The 25,445-nt window shown below is 39.0% G+C and overlaps 1 protein-coding gene and 1 long non-coding RNA gene across 2 annotated transcripts in view; both read left to right on the forward strand.

Moving 5' to 3' along the window:
• The first annotated feature begins 4,308 nt into the window (after positions 1 to 4,308).
• On the forward strand, positions 4,309 to 16,600 carry LOC128642455 (uncharacterized). The gene is made up of 2 exons (XR_008399659.1): positions 4,309 to 5,220; positions 16,252 to 16,600. It is a non-coding gene; the product is annotated as an uncharacterized LOC128642455 (long non-coding RNA).
• Positions 16,601 to 23,588: 6,988 nt separating this feature from the next.
• The window catches only part of LCMT1 (leucine carboxyl methyltransferase 1), an 80,331-nt gene continuing 78,474 nt past the window's right edge, over positions 23,589 to 25,445 (forward strand). Inside the window, exon 1 of the mRNA XM_053695178.1 lies at positions 23,589 to 23,798. Within this exon, the coding sequence (XP_053551153.1) occupies positions 23,722 to 23,798 (77 nt within the window). The 5' untranslated portion in view covers positions 23,589 to 23,721. The remainder of the gene's footprint in view (positions 23,799 to 25,445) is intronic.

The raw sequence follows: 25,445 nt of genomic DNA on the forward strand, positions 1-25,445 counted from the left end.
TGATACCAAAAATGCTAAAAATTCTCCAGTTTTGGCTATTTTTTTCTTTGAAATTCCCAGTAGCAAAGGGGTTAAAGACTGTGTTAGCTTTTTTTCATACCCAGATGGTTAAAGGCATGAGTGCTTCTCAATACAAAGACCTTAAGAAGATCTAGTCTGTTTCTTATAAAGCACAAGGGTAGGCTACCCACTGGTTCACTGCCTTGTTGTATACTGCTCCCACAGCCCACTGAACCTAACATTAACACTAAATCAAAGGCCAATGAAAAACGTTAGTGATTGAGATACAAAATATCCTGATCCTTCAAGGGTTAAAGATAATTAAAATAATAAAAAATACATTTTTATTTTCTCTTTACTTATGGTAAAATTGGGGTTTTCTTTTTGCACAAATACCAAAGCGAAAGAGATTTGGAAAGTTTTTGAAAAATATATCTTTATCCTTCTGCCGCACCTTTGATGTCTTTTCATGTTTTGTGTCTTGCCTGACATAAGTATATTTTTGCAGCTTTAGATACAATTATCTTAAGAAGATCCCCATTTCAGAAACATAATAACATCACTTTGGTACTAAATATACATAGGCAAGATTTATCAATCTGCAAACGGACAGGATTTACATGTTTTGAACCTGTCCACATTCCATTGCATATTTAACATTTAATGACGCCCCCTACACCCTGCAATCCATTGCGTGAGAGTAGGGTTTGTCAGTCACACCCGGTCTAATGAATACGGGGTAATTTTCAACCGCCAACTCCAAGTTGGCAAAAGGGTTTATGTAGCAGCGGTTTATACTGCTGCTTCATAATTATCAGTTGTAGGTTTAAATGGGCAAGTCCACCTCATAATAAATCTTACTCTAAGCATTAGTAAACAATACAGCAAATCACATACAGTGGTGTAACAATAGACCTCACTGGGCCGAAAATCTTTCTGTACTCTCCCCTATTTCAACACTCCCTTCCAAGGCAACAGTGTATTGTAAATGTGGTACTAATAGATACTATAAAGATAATACTGATTTTATATATATATATATATATATATATACTGTATATATATATATATATATATATATATATATATATATATATATATATATATATATATATATATATATATATATATATATATATATAAATTAAAACATAATCAAGTGTTGTATTTTTTTTTCTTCAAATGATCCAGTATATAAAACACATCAATTCAGTATGTAGAAGATGGATAAAGTTCATGAACTCTAGTTCTCAAAGAGTTTTTTATTCTAATAGCATTTTAGTGCTTTTCAGTTTACAAAACCACATTAAATATATTAGTTATGACAAATACAAACTTAGCCTGTGTGATCTCACACTACCTATACTGTATATATAATATAGCTGACCTTTCATTTGACAGTTTATTGGAAAATGTATTTATGCCATGCTAGTTGTGAGTAGAAGCCTCTATTAAAGGGACAGTCTAGTCAAAACGAAACTTTCATGATTCAGATAGAGCAGGCAATTTTAAGCAACTTTCTAATTTACTCCTATTGTTAATTTTTCTTTGTTCTCTTGGTATCTTTATTTGAATGTAAGCTTAGAAGCCGGTGCATTTTTGGTTCAACATCTGGGTAGCGTTTGCTGAGTGGTGGCTACATTTAGACACCAATCAGAAAGTGCTACCCAGGTGCTGAACCAAAAATGCGCCGGCTCCTATGCTTGCATTCTTGCTTTTTCAAATAAAGATACCAAGAGAACAAAGAAAAATTGATAATAGGAGTAAATAAGAAAGTTGCTTACAATTGCATGATCTATCTGAACCATGAAAGTTTAATTTTGACTAGACTATTCCTTTAAAGGGACAGTCTAGTCAAAATTAAACATTCATGATTCAGATAGGGAATGCAATTTTACTCGACTTTCCAATTCACTTTTATCATGAAATTTGCTTTGTTCTCTTGGTATTCTTTGTTGAACGCTAAACCTAGGTAGGTTCATATGATAATTTCTAAGCCCTTCAAGGCCGCCCCTTATTTGAATGCATTTGGCAGCTTTTCACAACTAGAGGGCGTTAGTTCATGTGTGCCATACAGATAACATTGTGACCACGCCCATGAAGTTACAAATGAGAGGGCACTGATTGGCTAAATGCAAGTCTGTCAAAAGAACTGAACTAAGGGGGCAGTCTGCAGAAGCTTAGATACAAGGTAATCACAGAGGTAAAAAGTATATTACTATAACTGTGTTGGTTATGCAAAACTGGGGAATGGGTAATAAAGGGATTATCTATCTTTTAAAACAATAAACATTCTGGTGTAGACTGTCCCTTTAAACTTGTTTCAATTTGTTAGAAGTGCAGGTGTATTAAAAAATCCCCTCTATTGGGCTCCAGCATTTGCTGCCAGTCAAGCCTCTTATCCCACCCTCTGGTTCTAATTAGCTTTACTCTCTGCACATCCAACCCTATCAAAAACTGTTTTCTTGTTGCTGCTCCACCCCCTGGACACCTTTATTATGACATTACATTTTTCCCCAAGCTAATTTCACCCCGGCCCTTATACTCTCCTCTGGCATTTATTATTCCATGTAAACTGCAGGAGCTTTAGAGGAACTATAGCGCTAAAGGACCACATAGCAAAATAAGGAAATGCAATTCAAAAACCAGTAAAGGTTAATTGATGGAGATGTCAACTTACGATAGCAGCACAATGAATACCAAACTGCAAAGATTTTTAAAGTGACCATAAATGTTCATTTTATTTAAAGGGATAGTAAACCCCAAATTTTTATTTTATGATTCAGATAGAACATACAATTTTAACTTTCCAATTTACTTCTATTTTCAAATTTGCTTCATTCTCTTGTTATCCATTGCTGAAGGGACAGCATTGCTCTACTGGCAGGAAGCTGAACACATCTAGTTAGCCAATCACAAGAGACAAATGTGTGCAGGCACCAATTAGCAGCAGCTCCCACTAGTTTAGGATATGTGCATATTCATTTTTAACAAGGGATACTAAGAGAACGAAGCACATTTGAAAATATAAGGGAATTTAAAAGTGCCTTAAAACGACATGCTCTATCTGACTCATGCAAGATTAATTTTGACTTCCCTATCCCTTTAATAAGTAATAAGCACTTCATCTTATAAAAATACTTTTTATCTTAAAATGCAGAGCATAAGCACTACAGAAGCGTTTTAAAATAAAGATAAAAAAAAGATAAAAATAAAGATAACTGGAAACACAGAGAAGCACCGTCCTTAGATATGTGGGTTCGAAAGGTCTCTGAGATCATAGATCTAGAAGAATATTATTACCTTAAACAGGATAAAATGGACTCGTACGCTGAGTTCTCACAACTTTGGCTTAACTATGTCCAGCACAGGACAGATAGCACCAATTAACACTATTGATCTAGAACAATACGATATGGATATGGGAGTTAAAACGGAGTGATGTAGCTATCTTCAAATGGGGCGGGGGCGGACCGGGACCAAATGTTTTCTGTTAGTTTAATCAAATGTTGAAATGCACATCATCAAGAGAGAACTCCATATTCTCTTGTCAATATGCCTGTATCTTAGAATGTCTAGCTTAACAAATAATTTGAAAAAGGCAACTGCTTTCCTGTACTGATGAGCCACAGGCTCTACCATTGTTATTCATAAAACTTACAGCCATTGTCTTATTATGCACTACCGGAGCTGCGTCTCCGACCAATTGTTATTTCGTTTTATCAACACAATAAAGCTGTATTTAAAAAAAAAAATATATATATATATATATATATATATATATATATATATATATATATATATATATATATATAAATTAAACCGCTTCCACTGCGCTTTTGCTCTGCAACATTAGATTGATTTAACATTTAAAGGGATACTGAACCCCAATTTTTTTCTTCCATGATTCAGCTAGACCAAGCCATTTTAGGCAACTTTCTAATTTACTCCTATTATCAAATTTTCTTCGTTCTCTTGTTATTTTTATTTGAAAAATCATAAATGTAAGCTTACGAGCCGGCCCATCTTTGGTTCAGCACCTAGGTAGCACTTGCTGATTGGTGGCTAAATGTAGACACCAATAAGCAATCGCTAACCAGGGTGCTGAACCAAGAATGGGCCGACTCCTATGCTTACATACATTCCTGCTTTTTCAAATAAAGATACCAAGAGCGTTAAAAATTGATAATAGGAGTAGATTAGAAAGTTGCTTAAAAATGCTGATCTATCTAAATCATGGAAGAAAAAATTTGGGTACAGTATCCCTTTAAAGGTAGAACTTTGTACCTGTCACAAAGGCAGACCTACACTAACTAGTCTCGAAGCAAGACATCTCTTCTAAATTTGAATGTTTATGGGAAAAGATTGATTCTATGCACACCACTGTAACAAACAGCCTTACTGAAATAAAGTCGGACATTGCTGAATTAGGATATAGGATTAAAATTAGAGGAACATAAAGAAACAATAACTGAAGATCTCTCCTCAGTATCACAAGCTATCACTTCTCAACAAAATTGAAGACCTCGAGAATAGAGGACGACGCAATAATATTAGAATGAAAGGCATCCCTGAAACAATTCTAAATAAGGACCTACAAGTTTATCTACAGCAACTCTTCAAATCTATTACAGGAGACAAAGAAGATTCAAGCTATAACATTGAAAAAACCCATAGAGCCCTCAGAGCTAGACCAAGAGAAGAAGCCCCGCCACGGGATTTTATAGTAAAGATGCTCAACTTCCAAAAAAAGGAGAAAATATTTTCTGCAGCAAGACACAATCCGACCTTCAAATTCCAAGGAACTGTGGTTCAATTTTACCAGGATTTAAGTGCAGAAGTCTATTGAGACCACTAACAGCCATGTTGAGAAAACACCAAATTCAATATCAGTGGGGATTCCCCTTTGCCTTACATTTTATCAGAGACGGTAAAGTGTCTATCAGAGAAGCATAGGAAATCCTAGCAATCTGCCAAATATTAGGACTAGAGACTCCACCAACACTGATGGATACTCCATCATCCTCATGTACAAACTAACAAATTCCTCAGCGTACTGCTAGACAGTCCAAATGGTTAACAGTAAACAAGAAAAAACAGAATACCTGAGGATTTAAAAAGCATTACTGTTAACTGAAAATTGATTCAAACAGGGTTCATAAACCACATGACCCCTAATCCAGAACTCTACTCCGCCTTTTAGCGACCAGTCACCAAAGTGTAGGTGATGTATGCAAGGTTATGTTGAAAATATTAGGAAAAAGTTTATTATTGTTGTTATTTATACTGATTTGCTTTTTATGATTGCATTTATATATTCTGGTATCTCCCCCCCCCCCCCCTTCAATAGCTACCTGCGAACCGCTATGATTCCCATAGACTGGGAATATGGTAGTTTATTATGTTTGTTCCAGACACTTGTGATCTGGATTTTCTCTTTTTTTCTTTTTAAAGTTAATTCTGAGTCACTTCAACCGTCTACTAATCTATACACAGGAGGTTGCCTTAGAGTAGAAGCTACACTAATACAATTAATTATGTCCTTAATATAGTATGCTTTAGAGAGTCCCTATATTCCAGATACACATAATGATGACATCCAGGATACACCTAATCTCACATAATGTGAGAGGACTGAACACTGATTTAAAACTTCAGGTGGCCATGTCCTACTACCATAAGCTTCATGCTAAGGTCCTTTTTTTTTACAAGAAACTCATCTCTTTAAAGGAAATATTCCCAAATATTGGTCCAAAATATTTACAAAACACTTCCATGCTGCAATAGATACTAAGAAAAGAGGTGTTTCTATTCTTATTCATTTGTCTTTAGACTTTACACATGAATCCACTATTTCAGACCCTGATGGCAGATACCTGATAGTAAAAGGTCAAATCGATGATACCGATATCATTCTTTGCAATATATACGCTCCAAATGAAAATCAACACTCCTTTTTTAGAAATATCTCCCATTTACTAACCCATTGGTCTCAATACAAGATTATAATGGCGGGAGATTTTACATTAATATGTCTCCCATTATCCCTACTCCAGCTACCAATATCTCCAACAAACAACAGTGACACAATAGGACAGTTAGATGCATCAGAGACACTTTGACTCCCCATACACTTATAGACTCTTGCCAATTCTTATATGGCAAAACGAACTATACCACATTCTACTCTGCAGCTCATCGGTCCTACACCAGGATAGACTATATATTCATCAGTCAGATTCTACTCCCTCTAATACTATCTTCTAAAATTCACACATGTACATGGTCTGATCATTCCCCAGTCTCTGTCCTCATAGATGGGGTCCAAGACTTTAAGAGATCGAGAAATTGGACTTACGACCCTAGCTATCTTAAAGACACACTTATTCAGGACGAAACTAGCAAAAAGTTATCTGAATTCTGGAATATTAATCTACATACAACCACCAACCCTTTAACTACTTGGGCTGCACATAAAGCCTTTATGATAGGACTATTGATTCAAAGTAGATCATACCTACATAAACAAAGAAAAATTAAACTATCACAACTTCAAACTGAAATAACAAACCTAGAAGCCCAACACAAGCCATCGCAAAAACATTCCACCTTAACTAACCTTAACAATAAATGAGATACATTAAACAACATATTAAACACCAATGCAGCAAAAGCAATATTAAAACTGAAAACACACTATTACATTTACACTAATAAGCCTGATAAATTCTTGGCTAACAAAATACGTGAAAGGTATAGGGCCTCAGCTATCCCTGTCATAACTAAGTCTAATGGAGACCCAACCTCCCATCCCCAGGAAATAGTTGAAACCTTCGCTGACTTCTATGGAGCACTGTATGATGGTCAGAAGGTCTCCCATACCCCCTCCACAGAGTCTTGCACCACTGAATTCTTAAAGACAGCCAAATTAAACACTCTATCAGAGGGTGATCGTGAATTCCTAAATTCCCTGATTTCACCTTTAGAAATCACCTTAGCAATAAAAGAACTTAAAAAAGGTAAAGCTCCTGGCCCAGATGGCTTCCCTGGGGAATATTACAAACTATTTAAATCTATTTTGATCCCCCATTTAACGAAATTCTGTAATCACATTTTAGAAGGCGATGATATCCCCCTGAAGTACTAGCAGCTAAAATTGTTGTTATTCCCAAACCAGGTAAAACCCCTATATGTTGCTCCAGCTATCGTCCAATATCCCTCATAAATCAGGATCTCAAAATCTTTACTAAAATTCTTGCCAACCGGCTTAAGTTGATCCTGCCCACACTAGTGCATTCTAATTAAGTGGGCTTAATAAAGGATAGGGAGGCACCAGACAATATTAGGCGTATGATTGACACCATCCACTACCTCACTTTAACTGGACCGCCTTCTCTGCTCCTGTATCTGGACGTAGAGAAGGCGTTTGACAGAATTGACTGGAGATACCTGTTGTCAGTGCTTCCCGCCATGGGGTTTGAGGGGCCCTTCATAACTGCCATAAAGGCAATATACTCTAATCCCACTGCTCAGGTTACTGCAACTGGCTATAAATCCAAATAATTTCCAATTCTCAATGGTACTAGACAGGGGTGCCCTCTCTCTCCCCTACTGTTTGCCCTTTGCATAGAGTCATTGGCGGCCCAGATTAGACTTTCCCAAGATGTTTCTGGAGTTAAAATACAATCAACCACATATAAACTAACACTATTTGCGGACGACATACTATTGACTATCACCAAACCACTTATTTCACTCCCCAACCTATATAAACTACTGGATAATTTTCCCACTATATCAGGTTATAAAATCAACCTAGATAAATGTGAAGCACTCCCAATTGTATTGCCACCCCCAACACAGAAACTCATAGAGGCTAATTTTGACTTGCGATGGGCCAAGCAATCTATTAAACATTTAGGGATATTTGACAACCCAATATGGCAAACTATATAAATATATCACTTACCTATATTTAAGGACATGCGACGCAACATCCAAAAATGGTCAACTCACTTATTTTCTTGGTATGGCTGCCTAGCTGCGGTTAAAATGAACATATTGCCTCGAATACTATATCTCTTTAGGGCTCTCCCTATTAAAATCCCACTTTCGGAACTAGCTACTATTCAATCTGAATTAATATCGTTTAGAAGGGGGGGAAAATTACCCAATTTTTACGAGACACAAAACCTTGGGTGGGGTGGGAGCCCCCAATTTTATAGACTATTACAGAGTAGCTAGCTTGGCTCAGTCAACACTTTTAAGTAGGCTAAATACAGATACCCTCTGGACTACTCTGGAGACAGAGATGGGGGGATAGAGTTATTCGGATGACATATTGTGGGAAACACAACCTCAGAGCAACAACTTACAACACCTTAGGTCCCCCACAGCAGAATCTATGCTAATCTCATGGAACAAAACTGCAAATTAATCTAAACTGATACCACAATTTTTCTGGACATTGCCGATTAGATTTCTCCTACCCCAGGATACTCGCAGATTAGTAGACAAATGGAGAAACAAAGGCCTTTATAGGGAAGTGGATTTAATGATCAATAATATAATAATTTCATATATCCAATTAAAGGACAGGGTTGCGCCCCTAAAATTAAACTGGTTTCTTTACCTACAAATTTCATCCTCTCTGCAAAGATTCCAAAACAATGCCCCGATCCAACCCAACACGACATTGGAAATGTTGTGTAAAACACAATTCAGACCAAAACATACTATATCAAAACTATATATCGCAATACAATCGGCACATATCCATAAAATATTCCAATTGATTACAAATTGGGAAAGAGACATAGGTATTGAGATAGATAGGCAAAAATTGGCTGATTTGTTTAGTTTAACAAATAAAGAACTCCTAAGCGCAGATTTAAGGGAAATGCCATCAAAACCACATTTAGGTGGTACTTAACCCCACTTCGGACATCTCATATGAATCCCAAAGGGAGTAGACAATGTTACAGAGGATGTAGTGCAGTGGGCACCTATTGCCACATGTGGTGGGAGTGTGATAAGGTGAAGGGGATATGGGACTCTTTGTCCCTTTTACTTAGTTCTATACTAGACGAAAACATCCAACTCACCCAGGCTCAAGCCCTGCTACATGAGCACATCCGCCAATTTAATAGGCCAATTAACACCTTCATTAAGATATTGTGCACCATTACAAGGTCATGTATAGCTAAATATTGGAAGTTGGGAGCACCTCCTTGGCCAGAAATACTTAATAAAATTAACAGAACCTACACAATGTACGTATCAGCTTTGTGGGTGTTATATAATAGAGAGTCGGTGCACAACATCTGGTTATATTGGATACTTAGAGGCAATACCACTAACCCACTTATTCCGGTAAGAGCATCCTCCTCCATAAGATAGCATTCTTTCTATAGACACTTTATATAGAAAGGTATTGAGATACATAGGCAAAAATGGGCTGATTTGTTTAGTTTAACAGATAAAGGACTCCAAAGCGCAGATTTAAGGGAAATGCCATCAAAACCACATTTAGGTGGTACTTAACCCCACTTCAACATCTCATATCAATTCCAAAGGGAGTAGACAATGTTACAGAGGATGTAGTGCAGTGGGCACCTATTGCCACATGTGTTGGGAGTGTGACAAGGTGAAGGGGATATGGGACTCTTTGTCCCTTTTACTCAGTTCTATACTAGACGAAAACATCCAACTCACCCAGGCTCAAGCCCTGCTACATGAGCACATCCGCCAATTTAATAGGCCAATTAACACCTTCATTAAGATATTGTGCACCATTACAAGGTCATGTATAGCTAAATATTGGAAGTTGTGAGCGCCTCCTTGGCCAGAAATACTTAATAAAATTAACAGAACCTACACAATGTATGAATCAGCTTCGTAAAGTGTTAGATAATAGAGAGTCGGTGCACAACATCTGGTTTTATTGGATACTTAGAGGCAATACCACTAACCCACTTATTCCGGTAAGAGCATCCTCCTCCATAAGATAGCATTCTTTCTATAGACACTTTAAATCTAAAATCTATATAATTGTTATACATAAATATTACGAAACTGTCAGGTTTGGTTCCTGTACCTTTAAGCTGAGGTTACTTAAGGCTGCTCCTCCCCCTTCCACCTGCCGATTAATGTTTAGTATTCTGACTTTTCAACAAGAGAAGACACCTATCTAAACCAGGAGGCTAAATTATCAGAGATCACCTTTTCCCACATTGGATTTACAAACTATCAGTATCTGCTGACATCAGGATTTATTTCCCTGCTCACAACGTGCTATTCTAACAGTTGCTGTTAAATTACCTACCCGGTTCTCAACCGGCATCAATCATATCCAGCGTGCTTCTAATAGCATTCCAGAGAGGACTCATTCATTCAGACTGCCATTCTTATGATTATCGGAGCTTTCTACTTTTAACCGATACTGGCTATAACAAGCCGAAGTACTTCAGCGTTCACACACTGTCCGTCAGATAACTCACAGAGACACTCCTGCCTACAAACAAGCTAAAGTCTTGCAGCGCTCACACGCTGCCTGTCAGGTAATCCGGGGCTCTGATTGGAGGAACAGCACACACCCTCACTCTGTCTCTCTGCACGCCGCAGCGGCATCATCTCTCCCCTCTCAGTCTTTCCACGCTGGTTTAAGGGGTTTACAGCAGACGCCGATTCTCACTCCGGCTCATTGCTAGCAGTAGTACAATTACAGCATATTAGCACTTCTACAACCAAGATACGATACAATATACCAAGTACTGTAAATTTGTGAGTTGTAGCGTTCAGGACTGTATATAAAATACCAGCTTGCTACTAAAGGTGCTAAATACAGCAAACATGGATATACATTAACTGTATATGTTGCAAACTCCATATTTCTGGCTTCCTTGCCACTCTCCTGTAACAAGGATTACAAGAGCTCCACAAGGTTCTTGCTTTTGTGATACATTAATATTTATCTGCAGTTGAGATCCACTCACGTATATTAGGGTAACCAGTATATCCTGACAGATTAATCGGCCCTATTATGGATCCAGCGGATTTACCCACAGTGGTCTACAACCTTACTCAAACGGTTGAAAGACTATCCCAAGGCATGAGAGACTTGCAACTCCAAAATGATAACCTCAGAGCAGCAGTAAGGGACAGTACCCCAGAACCTCATGTCTGCCTACCTGAAAGATTCACAGGGGACAGGAAACTATTTCGGCAATTCAGGAATGCCTGTTACTTGCTTTTTCAAATGAAGCCTAGAACCTACCATACTGAGAGGCTTAAAGTCATGACTGTGATATCCTTCCTCACAGGGGAGCCTAGAATTTGGGCAGACACCTTTCTCGAGAACGATGATCCTATCCTGGGCTCGCTTACAGATTTCTTCACGGAAATGAGTGCATTGTATGAAGATACGCAAAAGCAACTTACCGCAGAAGCTAAGATGCGCTCCCTTAAACAGGGTAGACGCCCTGTGGAAGAATACCTCTCAGAGTTCAAGCTATACACTAAGGATTCAGAGTGGAGTCAGGTAGCACTGCGTAACCAATACCGCTTAGGGCTTTCTGACGCACTTAAAGACGAACTTGCCCGTATAGAGATACCAACAACTCTTGAAAGTCTGATGGCTCTTACAGTTCAGATAGACAGGAGACTTAGAGAGAGGAAATCCGAGCGCCAACATTCCGAGGCAGCTCAGAAGTACTACACTACACCTGTACCCTCAAAGGACAGTTCCACCCCTATGGAGATTGGGTTTACTAAAGGACCGCTAACCATGGAGGAAAGACACCGCAGACAGCAAAAGAATTTGTGCATGTACTGCGCTTCTCCCGCACACTTAGTAAAGGAATGTCCATTGCTACAACGCAATAAGAGAAGTAAGCTAAGTACTTTTAACCATTGCTTGACTAATAAGATTGTGAACGCAGCTTACTGTACCTTGTCTCTCTTTTTGCAGTGGGAACAGCGAGCCCTACGAACTGAAGCTATCATAGATTCAGGAGCTTACTCCAACTTTCTTGATTTATCACTTGCACAAAAAAATAAAATACCACTGATTGTGAAAGCAAGCCCAGTTTCTATTCGAGTTATTGATGGCACTTTAGTTAATTCAGGTCCGATAACACATCACACTATTCCTCTCAAGGTAACTTTGGGTAAGGGCCATACTGAATACATCACCTTCGATGTATTACCATCTCCTCTTTTTTCAGTTGTGTTAGGCCTATCCTGGCTTCAGAAACATCAACCCAAGATATCTTGGCACACTCTAGAAGTGGAATTGAACTCCCCCTTCTGTCTTGAAACCTGCTACCCTCCTCAACAACAGTTACTCCTCTCACCTGAGACTGTTCCATCCGAATACTTGGATTATTTAGATGTGTTCAGTAAAAAAGAAGCGGAACAACTACCACCGCATCGCATATATGACTGCCCGATAGAACTCTTACCTGGTGTTAACATACCATATGGTCATATATACCCGCTCTCTCAACCAGAACTCGAACACCTCAAGACTTACCTCGATGAAAATCTTAAAAAGGGTTTCATTAGACCTTCCACTTCCCCCGCAGGAGCAGGGATGTTCTTTGTACGGAATAAGGACATGTCCTTACGCCCTATCATAGATTACAGAGAATTGAACAAGAGGACAAAAAAGAACAGATACCCTCTTCCTCTTATTCCCGAATTAGTGGAAAGGCTTAGCAAAGCTACCATCTACACAAAGCTTGATCTCAGGGGAGCCTATAACCTTCTTAGGATCAGGGAAGGAGATGAGTGGCTCACCGCCTTCAGGACCAGATACGGGCTCTATGAGTACTTAGTGATGCCATTCGGGCTCTGCAATGCCCCCGCCACGTTCCAGTATTTCATCAATGATATCTTTAGAGATCTACTGGACGTGTGCCTTGTAATCTATCTGGATGACATCCTCATCTATTCCGATAATTTGCAGGACCACCAGAAACATGTGCGCTGGGTATTGGATCGGTTAAGAACTCATCGGCTGTACGCCAAGCCGGAAAAATGTTCTTTCCACACTCAGGAAATTACATTCCTAGGATATAAAATATCCTCTTCAGGTGTTAGTATGGAAGATGGAAAAATAGAAGCAATTCAAAAGTGGCCTACTCCTACCACTAGGAAGGACGTACAACGGTTCCTTGGCTTTGCAAATTTCTACAGGAAATTCATCAAGGGATTTTCCAACATTGCCAAACCTTTGACAAGTCTTACTGGATCTCTCACATCCTTCCGGTGGAATCCACAGGCACAACAGGCTTTTGATCTCCTTAAAAGATCCTTCACAACTGCTCCCATACTTCACTTCCCAGATACCAACCTCCAATACATTTTGGAAGTAGACGCTTCGGACTATGCGCTGGGCGCTATATTGTCTCAACAAAGATCCCCAAAGGATCCCATACATCCAGTTGCTTTTTTTCCCCGACTTATGACAGCCCCAGAACGCAACTATCCTGTAGGTGAAAAGGAGCTTCTGGTTATCAAAGCATCATTGGAGCATTGGAGGCATCTACTAGAAGGGACTTCCTACCCAATTCTGATATATACTGACCATCGCAATTTGGAATACCTCCAATCAAGTAAGACTTTATCCGCTCGCCAGTTACGTTGGAGTATGTTTTTTACCAGATTCCAGTTCCACATTACATATAGACCTGGAAAAAAGAATGGCAAGGCAGACTCTCTTTCCAGATATCTACAACCTCCTGATCAAGTCATATCTAACCAACCTATCCTTCCTCCTGACAGATTCATTGGTATGCTGAAGGATTCCTACGACACACTACATACCCACCAAAACAATGATACTACATATCCGAAGAATCTCCAGGAACTGGATTCAAATGGTATTGGACATATCCATGGTAAGATATACATACCACCTACATTCAGGAATGACATTCTACGTTACCATCATGAATCACCCTTAGCAGGACATCCAGGTGTTGAAAGAACGATTGAACTCATCAGAAGAAATTATTGGTGGCCTAACCTTCATCAATCCGTTCTCCAGTTCATTAAAACTTGCCAAGTTTGTGCCACCTCTAAGTCCGACAGAGCTAAACCCTATGGGACCTTGTTGTCCCTTCCTATTCCTGACCGGCCTTGGCATACCATCGGTATGGACTTTATAGTGGATCTTCCTCCATCCAACCATTGTACCACCATAATGGTAGTAGTGGATGGTTTTACGAAGATGGCTCACTTCATTCCTTATAAGAAATTACCAACAGCATCTGAAACAGCATCTTTGTTTTTAGATCATGTCGTTCGTCTCCATGGGTTACCCTCCATAATCATCTCTGATAGAGGTACACAATTTACCTCCAGGTTCTGGAAACAGTTATGCTCCGTGCTCAAAATAGAACATCGTTATAGCACCTCTTACCATCCACAAACTAACGGTCAAACCGAACGTGTAAACCAGTGGATAGAACAATACATCAGGTGTTATTGTGCTCACCAGCAAGATGAATGGGCAACAAACTTAGCGATGGCTGAATACTCATACAATAACACCTTAAATAGTTCTACCAAGAGTACACCATTCTATGCTAACTATGGATACCATCCGACCTTTCATTTATTCCCTAGCCTCAATACCACATCACCAGTGGTTGACGAGACTGTCAATTCTATGTTAGATGTATTCACCTTCCTTAAGGATAACATACTACATGCTCAGGAGACTCAACAACGTTACTACAATCAAAAGAAAAGGAAACCTCCCGAGTACCAGATCGGTGATCTTGTTTGGCTATCTACCCGTCACCTAAAACTTAAAACCCCCAGTAGGAAATTCTCTCATTTATTCATCGGACCTTATGAAGTATCCAAGATTGTGAACCTCAATGCTGTGACTCTGAAGTTGCCCCCAGAAATCCCCGTTCATCCCACTTTCCATGTTTCCTTGTTGAAACCTTACGTTCCGACCAGACAACAGTCATCTCTATCTCAGACCCCTCCTATTGTGGTGGATGACACAATTTATGAAGTCTCCTCTGTTCTTGACTCCAGATGGTTCCGTGGCGAACTTCAGTACTTGATCCACTGGAAGGGGTTTTCTGCTGAGGAGGATTCCTGGGAGCCTTCCTCCAACATCAATGCTTCCCGCTTGATTGCTCGGTTTCACAGCCTTCATCCGCACAAGCCGGCTCCTTCTGCTGCTGGGCAGCAGTTTTGATGGGGGGACCTGTCAGGTTTGGTTCCTGTACCTTTAAGCTGAGGTTACTTAAGGCTGCTCCTCCCCCTTCCACCTGCCGATTAATGTTTAGTATTCTGACTTTTCAACAAGAGAAGACACCTATCTAAACCAGGAGGCTAAATTATCAGAGATCACCTTTTCCCACATTGGATTTACAAACTATCAGTATCTGCTGACATCAGGATTTATTTCCCTGCTCACAACGTGCTATTCTAACAGTTGCTGTTAAATTACCTACCCGGTTCTCAACCGGCATCAATCATATCCAGCGTGCTTCTAATAGCATTCCAGAGAGGACTCATTCATTCAGACTGCCATTCTTATGATTATCGGAGCTTTCTACTTTTAACCGATACTGGCTATAACAAGCCGAAGTACTTCAGCGTTCACACACTGTCCGTCAGATAACTCACAGAGACACTCCTGCCTACAAACAAGCTAAAGTCTTGCAGCGCTCACACGCTGCCTGTCAGGTAATCCGGGGCTCTGATTGGAGGAACAGCACACACCCTCACTCTGTCTCTCTGCACGCCGCAGCGGCATCATCTCTCCCCTCTCAGTCTTTCCACGCTGGTTTAAGGGGTTTACAGCAGACGCCGATTCTCACTCCGGCTCATTGCTAGCAGTAGTACAATTACAGCATATTAGCACTTCTACAACCAAGATACGATACAATATACCAAGTACTGTAAATTTGTGAGTTGTAGCGTTCAGGACTGTATATAAAATACCAGCTTGCTACTAAAGGTGCTAAATACAGCAAACATGGATATACATTAACTGTATATGTTGCAAACTCCATATTTCTGGCTTCCTTGCCACTCTCCTGTAACAAGGATTACAAGAGCTCCACAAGGTTCTTGCTTTTGTGATACATTAATATTTATCTGCAGTTGAGATCCACTCACGTATATTAGGGTAACCAGTATATCCTGACAGAAACCTATGTTAGACTATATCAAATGACTCAGTATGTTTGTTTATTTAATTTTCCGTTATAATTTTTTTAGTTTTCCTGGTTCTTTGTTCTTTTGTCAGTCCAAATGGATTCTATGGACTATGTTCAAGATTGTAGTGATCTCCTTCAAAATTACACTCCAGACTCTGCCACAACGTTTTGGAAGGTGTTAAGAAGTCTATTGTGAAGCTGACAGATTCAAGAACTCTTTGGAGACTAGTAACACTCCTTGACGAATCTCAATAAAGTTTGTAATCTCAGTATATAATTCGACTTTCTTCATCTATCTCTAGCAAAAATGTTTGAAGGAGATTTGTAATGTATAATTTAACTATATGTTTGTTTCTAATAATTTCATTGTTTGAAAAATGTTCCTTAATAAAAAAAGATTTAAACATAAAGGTAGAACGTTACTTTAGTGGATAAAATGTATTAACATTTACTGTCCCTTTAATTTTTATCCTGAGCTGGTTCAATTGGTTAATTAGTCACCTTCAGAGCAAGAAAAGAAAAATATATCCATATGCTAAATCCCCTGAAAGTGATGCAGCATAACTGTAAAAAGCTGACAAGAAATTATCTTGTCAGCTTTTTATAGTTTTTTACATCTCTATGTAAAAAAGGAAGATATTGGGTCATTGTGTGAGATAGATGCAGGGAAAATGTATTGGCATAATAGGAGATTTTGGTTTCAACTGTTAGTGAACTGCTGGAAAATTACTATTTTTGCAATTTGAGTGACATTTGGGTCCCGATATTTTGAAAATGTCACGGTAAAAAGTCCCCATACTTTGTGATACTGTAGAGGGGTCATTGTGTAAGATAGCTGCTGTGAAAATGTATTGGCACAATTGGAATTTTTGTTTTTAACCCTTAGTGAAGTGCTGGAAAATGACTATTTTTGCAATTTGAGTGACATTTGGGGCCCAATATTTTTAACATTCCACAGTGAAAAGTACCCATACTTTGTGATATTGTAGAGGGGTTATTGTGTGAGAAAGTTGCAGTGTAAATGTATTGGCACAATGGAAGTTTTTGTTTTTATCCCTAAGTGAAAGTGCTGGAAAATGACTATGCAATTTGAGTGACATTTGGGGCCCAATATTTTTAACATTCCGCATTAAAAAGTCCCCATACTTTGTGATATTGAAGAGGGGACATTGGGGCATATGTATCAAGCTCCGAATGGAGCTTGATGCCCCGTGTTTCTGGCGAGCCTACAGAAACAGCAGTTATGAAGCAGCGGTCACAAAGACTGCTGCTCCATAACCTGTCAGCCTGCTCTGAGCAGGCGGACAGACATCACCGGAAATCAACCCGATCGAGTATGATCGGGTTGATTGACACCCCCCTGCTGGCGGCCTATTGGCCGCGAGTCTGCAGGGGGCGGCGTTGCACCAGCAGCTTTTGTGAGCTGCTGGTGCAATGCTGAATACGGCGAGCGTATTGCTCGCCGTATTCAGCGAGGTCTGTCAGACCTGATCCGCACTGTCGGATCAGGTCTGACAGACCTTGATAACTTGGGGCCATTGTGTAAGATAGTTGCAGTGAAGCCACAATGGGGGATTTTTTTTATTTTTTTTACCTTAAGTGGAAATATTGGTAAAAGACTATTTTTGCAATTTGAGTGATATTTGAAACTCAATTTTCTAAACATTCCACAGTAAATCGTCTCTACAATGTGTGATAAAATTGTAGAGGGGTTAGTGTGTTAGATACGTGCAGTGTAGATATTGGTACAATAGGATTTTTTATTTTTACTCTAAGTGAAAATGTTAAAAAATATCAATTTTTGCTATTTTGATGAAATTTAGTATTACATATATTTTATTCCACAGTAAAAAGTTCCCTTTCTATGTAAGAGTGTAGAGGGTTCAGTGTGAGACATCTACAGTATAAATTTATTGGTAGAATTATCTTTTTTTATTATTATTATTATTATTATTTTTTTAGCTTTATGCAGCATTGTGTTAAAATGTTAATTTATTACAAAAATGTTTATGCTTTGAAAAATGTTTAAGCTTTGATGAGTATTTTTTTAATGTAAAAAATAAATACATCTAACACAGTTTCATACCCCCCAACTGTCCCGATTTTCGCGGGACAGTCCCGATTTTAGGGGTCTGTCCCTCTGTCCCGAGTTGCTAGCCATTTGTCCCGATTTGCCCCAGGCATTTAAAAAAATTTTTTTTTTTTTTTAAATTCTATTGGGCCCATACTCAGAAGCAGCTGGCTTTGCTCTCACAGGGTTAGATACCTGTTATATTCCCTGTGGAAAAGGAATGGTGTGTGGGTTAAGCAGGAGTAAGAAGGCTGTATACACTCTGACCACAGGTAATGGTGACCTCTCTAACCTACCTCTGGTAATGATGATATCTAACCCCTGGTGATAATACTAGCATGGCTTCAGTTTTATACAATGAGCAGTGCTAATACCAGGGTAACGAACAGTGTAACGAACAGTGGCAGCCGCAGACTGCCAGCTAATGTGCTTGCCAACCCCAGGACCCCATACAATGAATTATAGATACCCATATATGATGTAGTGTGTGTGTCTATCTGTATCCATAACTGTGTGTGTGTATCTATCTGTATGTATAAGTTTATGCTATGTAGTGTGTGTGTGTCTGCATGTATAAATGTAAGCTATGTAGTGTGTGTATGTGCATGTTTAAGTGTGTATGTGCATGTATAAGTGTATGCTATGTAGTGTGTGTGTGTATCTGCATCTATAAGTGTATACTATGTAGTGTCTGTGTATCGGCATGTATAAGTGTATTCTGCATGTATAAGTGTATGCTGCATGTATAAGTGTATGATATGTAGTGTGTGTGTATCTGCATGTGTAAGTGTATGCTATGTAGTGTGTATGTATCTGCATGTATTAGTGTATGCTATGTAGTGTGTGTGTATCTGCATGTATAAGTGTATGCTATGTAGTGTGTGTGTGTATCTGCATGTGTAAGTGTATGCTATGTAGTGTGTGTGTATCTGCATGTATAAGTGTATGCTATGTAGTGTGTGTATCTGCATGTGTAAGTGTATGCTATGTAGCGTGCTACTGTGCATTTTTGCTGACTTTAAAGGCCAGAATCTAGAATATTAATGGGGAATGCAGAGAGTAGTTTTAAAGAATTTATTAATAAATGTGCAATTAAGATAAAAATATTTAGCAATGTCTTTGCAAAGGCTAATTAAATACAGCGCTCACATAGCCATACCAGTGGTTTGAGCTTGTGTTTGATTTGCTGCGTGTGTATTAAAATATAAGACTTTATTTAGAATTTTATTTTTATTACTTTTGAATTTTGAAATGTTGGGAGTAGGGTTGCCAGGTGTCCGGTATTAGACCGGACTGTCCGGTATTTCAGGCTACTGCCCGGTAATTTTATTTTGAAAAAAACGGACATAGCCTTAGGTAGTTTGCTTTTAATTTTTTTATGCTTTTTACTTGTTAGGACAGAGTCCGACTATTAGTCTTTATTTAGCCCCCCTGGCAGTGACAGGCAGCCGCTCACAGCCCGTATCCACTTGTATTCATTTCTCAACTGAGTGTCTACAGGCACAGGCTCAGGCTCCGCTCAGCTGATCGGAGATCCTGATGTGCGGTGCCCCTGCACTGTGCGTGCTGCCTGCCTGCCGCTGTAGTGACTGTCAGAGACTGTAGGACGTCACGTGATCACGCACGTGACGTCACAACACCAAGAAGATCCGCGGGCTGCGGTGACACTGTCTGACTGACTCCAATCAGTCTATGCTGCAGACAGTGCTGTGCTGTTGCATTGGTGCCATAATTTCCATGCTTGAAGGGAGTCTAAATATAGTCACAATGAGGTATGTGTTTATTCGGATCCAGCCAGGCTATCCCTATAACATATTTTGTGAAGTTGCAAGTGACAGCAAACAATTGACAATATTATATCTATATATATACTGTGTATATAATATATATATATATATACTGTGTATATAATATATATAATATATATATATATATATATACTGTGTATATTATATATATATATATACTGTGTATATTATATATATATATATATATATATATATATATATATATATATATATATACTCCGTGTGTGTGTGTATATATATATATATATATACTTTGTGTGTATATATATATATATATATATATATATATATATACTTTGTGTGTGTGTGTATATATATATATATATATATATGTAGGAATAAGTAAAATGTGTCTCCTCAGTGGACTGAGTTGACACAAGTGATACTCTGTAGTAGGCGCTGGTCAAAAAGTGAGTAGGAAATAGTGGCAGCTATATAGGACAAATACTGGGAGGGTTGTGAAGCCCTAGACAGTAAGAGTAAATGTATATTCAAAGATGGATACAGCGCCTATATGTCCAATATACTGTTGGGGTATGTGAGAAGTAAAAAAATGGGTAAAAATAAAATAAAAAATAAAAAATAATAATAAAAGATAAGATAAAATAAATGAAAGTCCAGCTAAAAATTGCATATAAAATATATGAACTCAGAAACAATGTTCATATGAGTCCTAAAAATGTTATAATTTGTAGTGAATCTCCAGATGTAGTTGTTATACAGTTATAGATGGTATATACTACCCTTACCAGATATTACCTCAATCGAATGAGGTAAGTATGCCGCACTGGGGGTATATATAGATGATTGGATTTCCTCCTTGTATCCTGCTGTAGTGCCTCTTGTGGTATTCGTTGACCTCTTGGAGTATGCAGGGATATGTTTCTGATGGTGAATAGATCCCTTACACTTCCTGTGGGTTAGTGGTTGGCCTCTTGGAGTGCTCTTTCTGTCCTGGTATTAACTTTCTCCAGCGTGAGGATACCCAGGGAGACACAAAAAGAATATATAGTGTAATACCGTTTATTTTCTAAATAAGCACAGAAATACAATTTATATAGCACTCACATTTGACATCCTCAAACAGTATGAGGTATGTATATGGCACATTTAATTTAGAAGAATCCTTCCACAGGTTAGAACGGGATGCAGGATCCCCAGTCTTAATTACAAACTTCGTAAAGAAGTTGCATACAGCTGTGGTGTATTCCAAGATAAATGATACAGTGCAGTATAAATGGCACACAAAGCAACGCTAGTAAACTAGCTGCAAGGAGGGACAAAATAGTATAATATAAAAAACAACAAGTAGAATATAGATTAAAATGTGTATACAAAAAGTTAATTCCCTGACGCGTTTCAAAGGTTTGAATCCTTCTTCTTCAGAGGGTTGGATGAAGTGCTGGGCCGTTATCGTTTGTTTTGTACGCTTCGGGCGGCGGCACACCCTCAGCGTATGATTGGTCATATGGGCCCGCGTTACGTGACGTTAGTTTCACGTTTGTTTAGATGTGGTGAGTATACTGCGTTGTGTATTGATTGGTTACATATCGGTACATGTGATTAGACAGAAATGTATACTGATAGGTCGAATACAGCAGAGACCTGTGGGATATGTAGTTTTCAGACTACTTAATATTTCCCATTGTCATTTTCGATAGCGTTCTTTTCAGTATATTCATATAATGTGGTGTACATTCTACAGAAGTGGGATCATATTATGGTGTATGGTATGAGGTAGATGCTCACATAAACACATATTAACATTTTATAGTACATGGGCTTTTAGTGTTGTATACATCCCTTCAGTATTTTTGTATAATTATTATTTTATGATACATATATATATTGCTAGTTTGTTTAAAAACCCATGTATTATTCGGTTTTGCTTATTATGGAGTATATATTGTATGCTCCGTACGTTTGGAATACAATATGTATAAAGGACATTTCAATGTAGCATATTTCTTAAGGTTCTAAAATTATATATAGCCCCTTTGGAGTTTCATTTATTTTATCTTATCTTTTATTATTATTTTTTATTTTTTATTTTCTTTTTACCCATTTTTTTACTTCTCACATACCCCAACAGTATATTGGACATATAGGCGCTGTATCCATCTTTGAATATATATATATATATATATATACTTTGTGTGTGTATGTATATATATATATATATATATATATATATATATATATATATACACACATACACATACACACACAGTATATATATATATACTGTGTATGCATATATATATATATATACACTGTATATAGTGTGTGTATGTATATGTGTGTATATATATATATATATATATATATATATATATATAAAAATCTCAAATAAATGTATGTATATGTGTGTGCCCCCCCCCCCCCCCCCCTTATCTGCTGGCTGTCCAGTATTTTTTTGAAGGACAGCTGGGAGGTATGCAGTTTAAACATTTCTTATTAGCATATATGTATATACTGTACAGCTATTGCTATTAAACAATGCACAAAGTGCAGAAAATTAAATGTCTGATAGCTCCAAAACAGTTTTTGTATATATATATATATATATATATATATATATATATATATATATATATATATATATATATACAGGTAACCCTCAGTTTACGCCGGGGTTAGGTTCCAGAAGGAATGGTTGTAAATCGAAACCGTTGTAAATTGAAACCCAGTTTATAATGTAAGTCAATGGGAAGTGAGGGAGATAGGTTCCAGGCCCCTCAAATTGTCATAAGTAACACCTAATACATTATTTTTAAAGCTTTGAAATTAAGACTTTAAATGCTAAACAGCATTATATACCTAATACAATAATCACACAACACAGAATATATAATTAAACTAAGTTAAATGAACAAAAACATGTGCTAAACAGCATTATAAACCTAATAAAATAATCACACAACACAGACTTCACTTGCATTTTTCAGCAAACAGTTATTTCTGTGCATTCTAATCTGGACTGATTTATAGACAGGAAGATCTTGTTCCTTTGAAATCTGCTCAATAGCTCAGGTCTGGTTAAACTGATTAATTTCAGCTTGCTTGGCTTTGCTGCAACACAAGCGGACAGCTCCACCTACTTTTTTTTTAATAAATGTACTGATTCTCAATGCTTTTCAATAGCAGTCACATGACTGGAAAAAAAGGTTGCTATTCTGAAACGGTGTAAATTGAACCGTTGTAAAACGAGGGCCACCTGTTTTATATATAAATGTTTATATTGTGGCACTCAGGCAATGGTAACTAATATGCTCTGCGCAATGCGCATGCGAACATCATTATTATTATCATTATTATTATTAATAATAATAATAATAGGTTTCAACACGTGTATGCAATAAGAACTTTCAGTTGTAAAGTTATTTTATAACATGAAGAAGTACGCAGTTTAAAATTGCGTCAAATATCCCTGCCCAAATCAAACATGGCCGCTAGAGTATCTCATGACAGCTCTTCCTCCTCGGTCACTTTCAATTAGGCTTTTAACCATTGGATAAAGGCAGAAATCTCAGGTTTGCCCAATGGGAAGCAATTATACCGAATGAGGTACCCAATGGCGTGAAGTTCACAGAACGTCAACAAGCCGAGTGTGATATCGTGACACTTTGCATGTTTTACTCAGTGCGCAGCTATGTCGCGAGGGGCTCAGAGTGACACTTCGGACGAGGCTGTGAGGAGCACCTGTGATGACGCGTCTACCTGCAAGAGGTAAGGGATCTATCGGCATGGGAGGTTGGGTCACATCAGATCCTGTTGTACTGTCACACATCCCATGGGTGCCCCGGTGTGAGGGGGACAGGGTGCAGGGCCTGGAGCATACTACCCCTATATGAGTATACTTGTGTGCACCCCAAGGATCTTGATGGTGTGGAGATTCCTATAGCTAATATTGGTACCGAGTATTTACCAGATCATTTGAGAGAGGCGAATATGCAGTACAGACCTTTACCATAACATTAGAAGAGGGGGTGTCTGAGAGCACCTCAAGCCCTGCACCACTGTCACACAACCAGTCCAGGGGTCCTAGTGTGAGGGGACAGGGTGCAGAGCCTGGAGTATACTATCCATATCTGTGTATACTTGAGTGCACCCCAAGCCTTGCATGCACCACTGTCACACAACCATCCCAGGGGTGCATTAGTGTGAGGGGAGAGGGTGCAGGACATGGGTTATACTACCCCTTTTATGTGTGTGTCTGAGAGCACCCCAAGCCCTGCACCACTGTCAAACAACCAGTCCAGGGGGGGCCTAGTGTGAGGGGACAGGGTGCAGAGCCTGGAGCATACTATCCTATATGTGTATACTTGAGTGCACTGCACCACTGTCACACAACCATCCAAGGGTGCCCTTGTGTAAGGGGAGTGAGGATGCAGGACATGTAGCATACTACCCCTATATGTGTGTACCAGAGATCACCCCAAGCCCTGCACCACTGTTACACAACCAGTCCAGGGGGCCCTAGTGTGAGGGGACAGGGTGCAGAGCCTGGAGCATACTACCCCTATATGTGTATACTTGAGTGTACCCCAAGCCCTGCACAACTGTCACACAACCATCCCAGGGGGCCCTAGTGTGAGGGTGCAGGACATGTAGCATACTACCCCTATATGGGTGTCTGTGAGCACCTCAAGCCCTGCAACACTGTCACATAACCAGCCCATGGGTGCCCTAGTGTGAGGGGAGAGAGAGTGCAGGACACTGGTTATACTACCCCTATATGTGTATACTTAAGTGTACCCCAAGCCCTGCACCACTGTCACACCACCATCCCATGGGTGTCCTAGTGTGAGGGGAGTGAGGGTGCAGGACACGTACCAAAGATCACCCCAGCCCTGCACCACTGTCACACAACCATCCCAGGGTGCCCTAGTGTGAGGGTGCAGGACATGTAGCATACTACCCCTATATGGGTGTCTGTGAGCACCTCAAGCCCTGCACCACTGTCACATAACCAGCCCATGGGTGCCCTAGTGTGAGGGGAGAGAGAGTGCAGGATACTGGTTATACTACCCCTATATGTGTATACTTAAGTGTGCAGGACATGTACCATACAACCCCTATATGTGTGTACCAAAGATCACCCCAGCCCTGCACTACTGTCACACAACCATCCCAGGGTGCCCTAGTATGAGGGGAGAGGGTGTAGGGCATGGGTTATACTACCCCCCTATGCGTACCAACAAGTCTTCTTAGAATATTTGTCTGATGTGCTACAGAACTATTTATTGGTGGGTATATGCTTTGGTGCAAACCGTTTTCTTGATTGCATTATTTGAGATCTTGACTTGCTACCCCGTGCTATCTTCATTTTGATATGTTTCAGTTATTGTCCTACTGTAAGGGAAGGGACTGTGG

This window comes from Bombina bombina, chromosome 11 (assembly GCF_027579735.1).
Source record: "Bombina bombina isolate aBomBom1 chromosome 11, aBomBom1.pri, whole genome shotgun sequence".
NCBI classification, from domain to species: domain Eukaryota; kingdom Metazoa; phylum Chordata; class Amphibia; order Anura; family Bombinatoridae; genus Bombina; species Bombina bombina.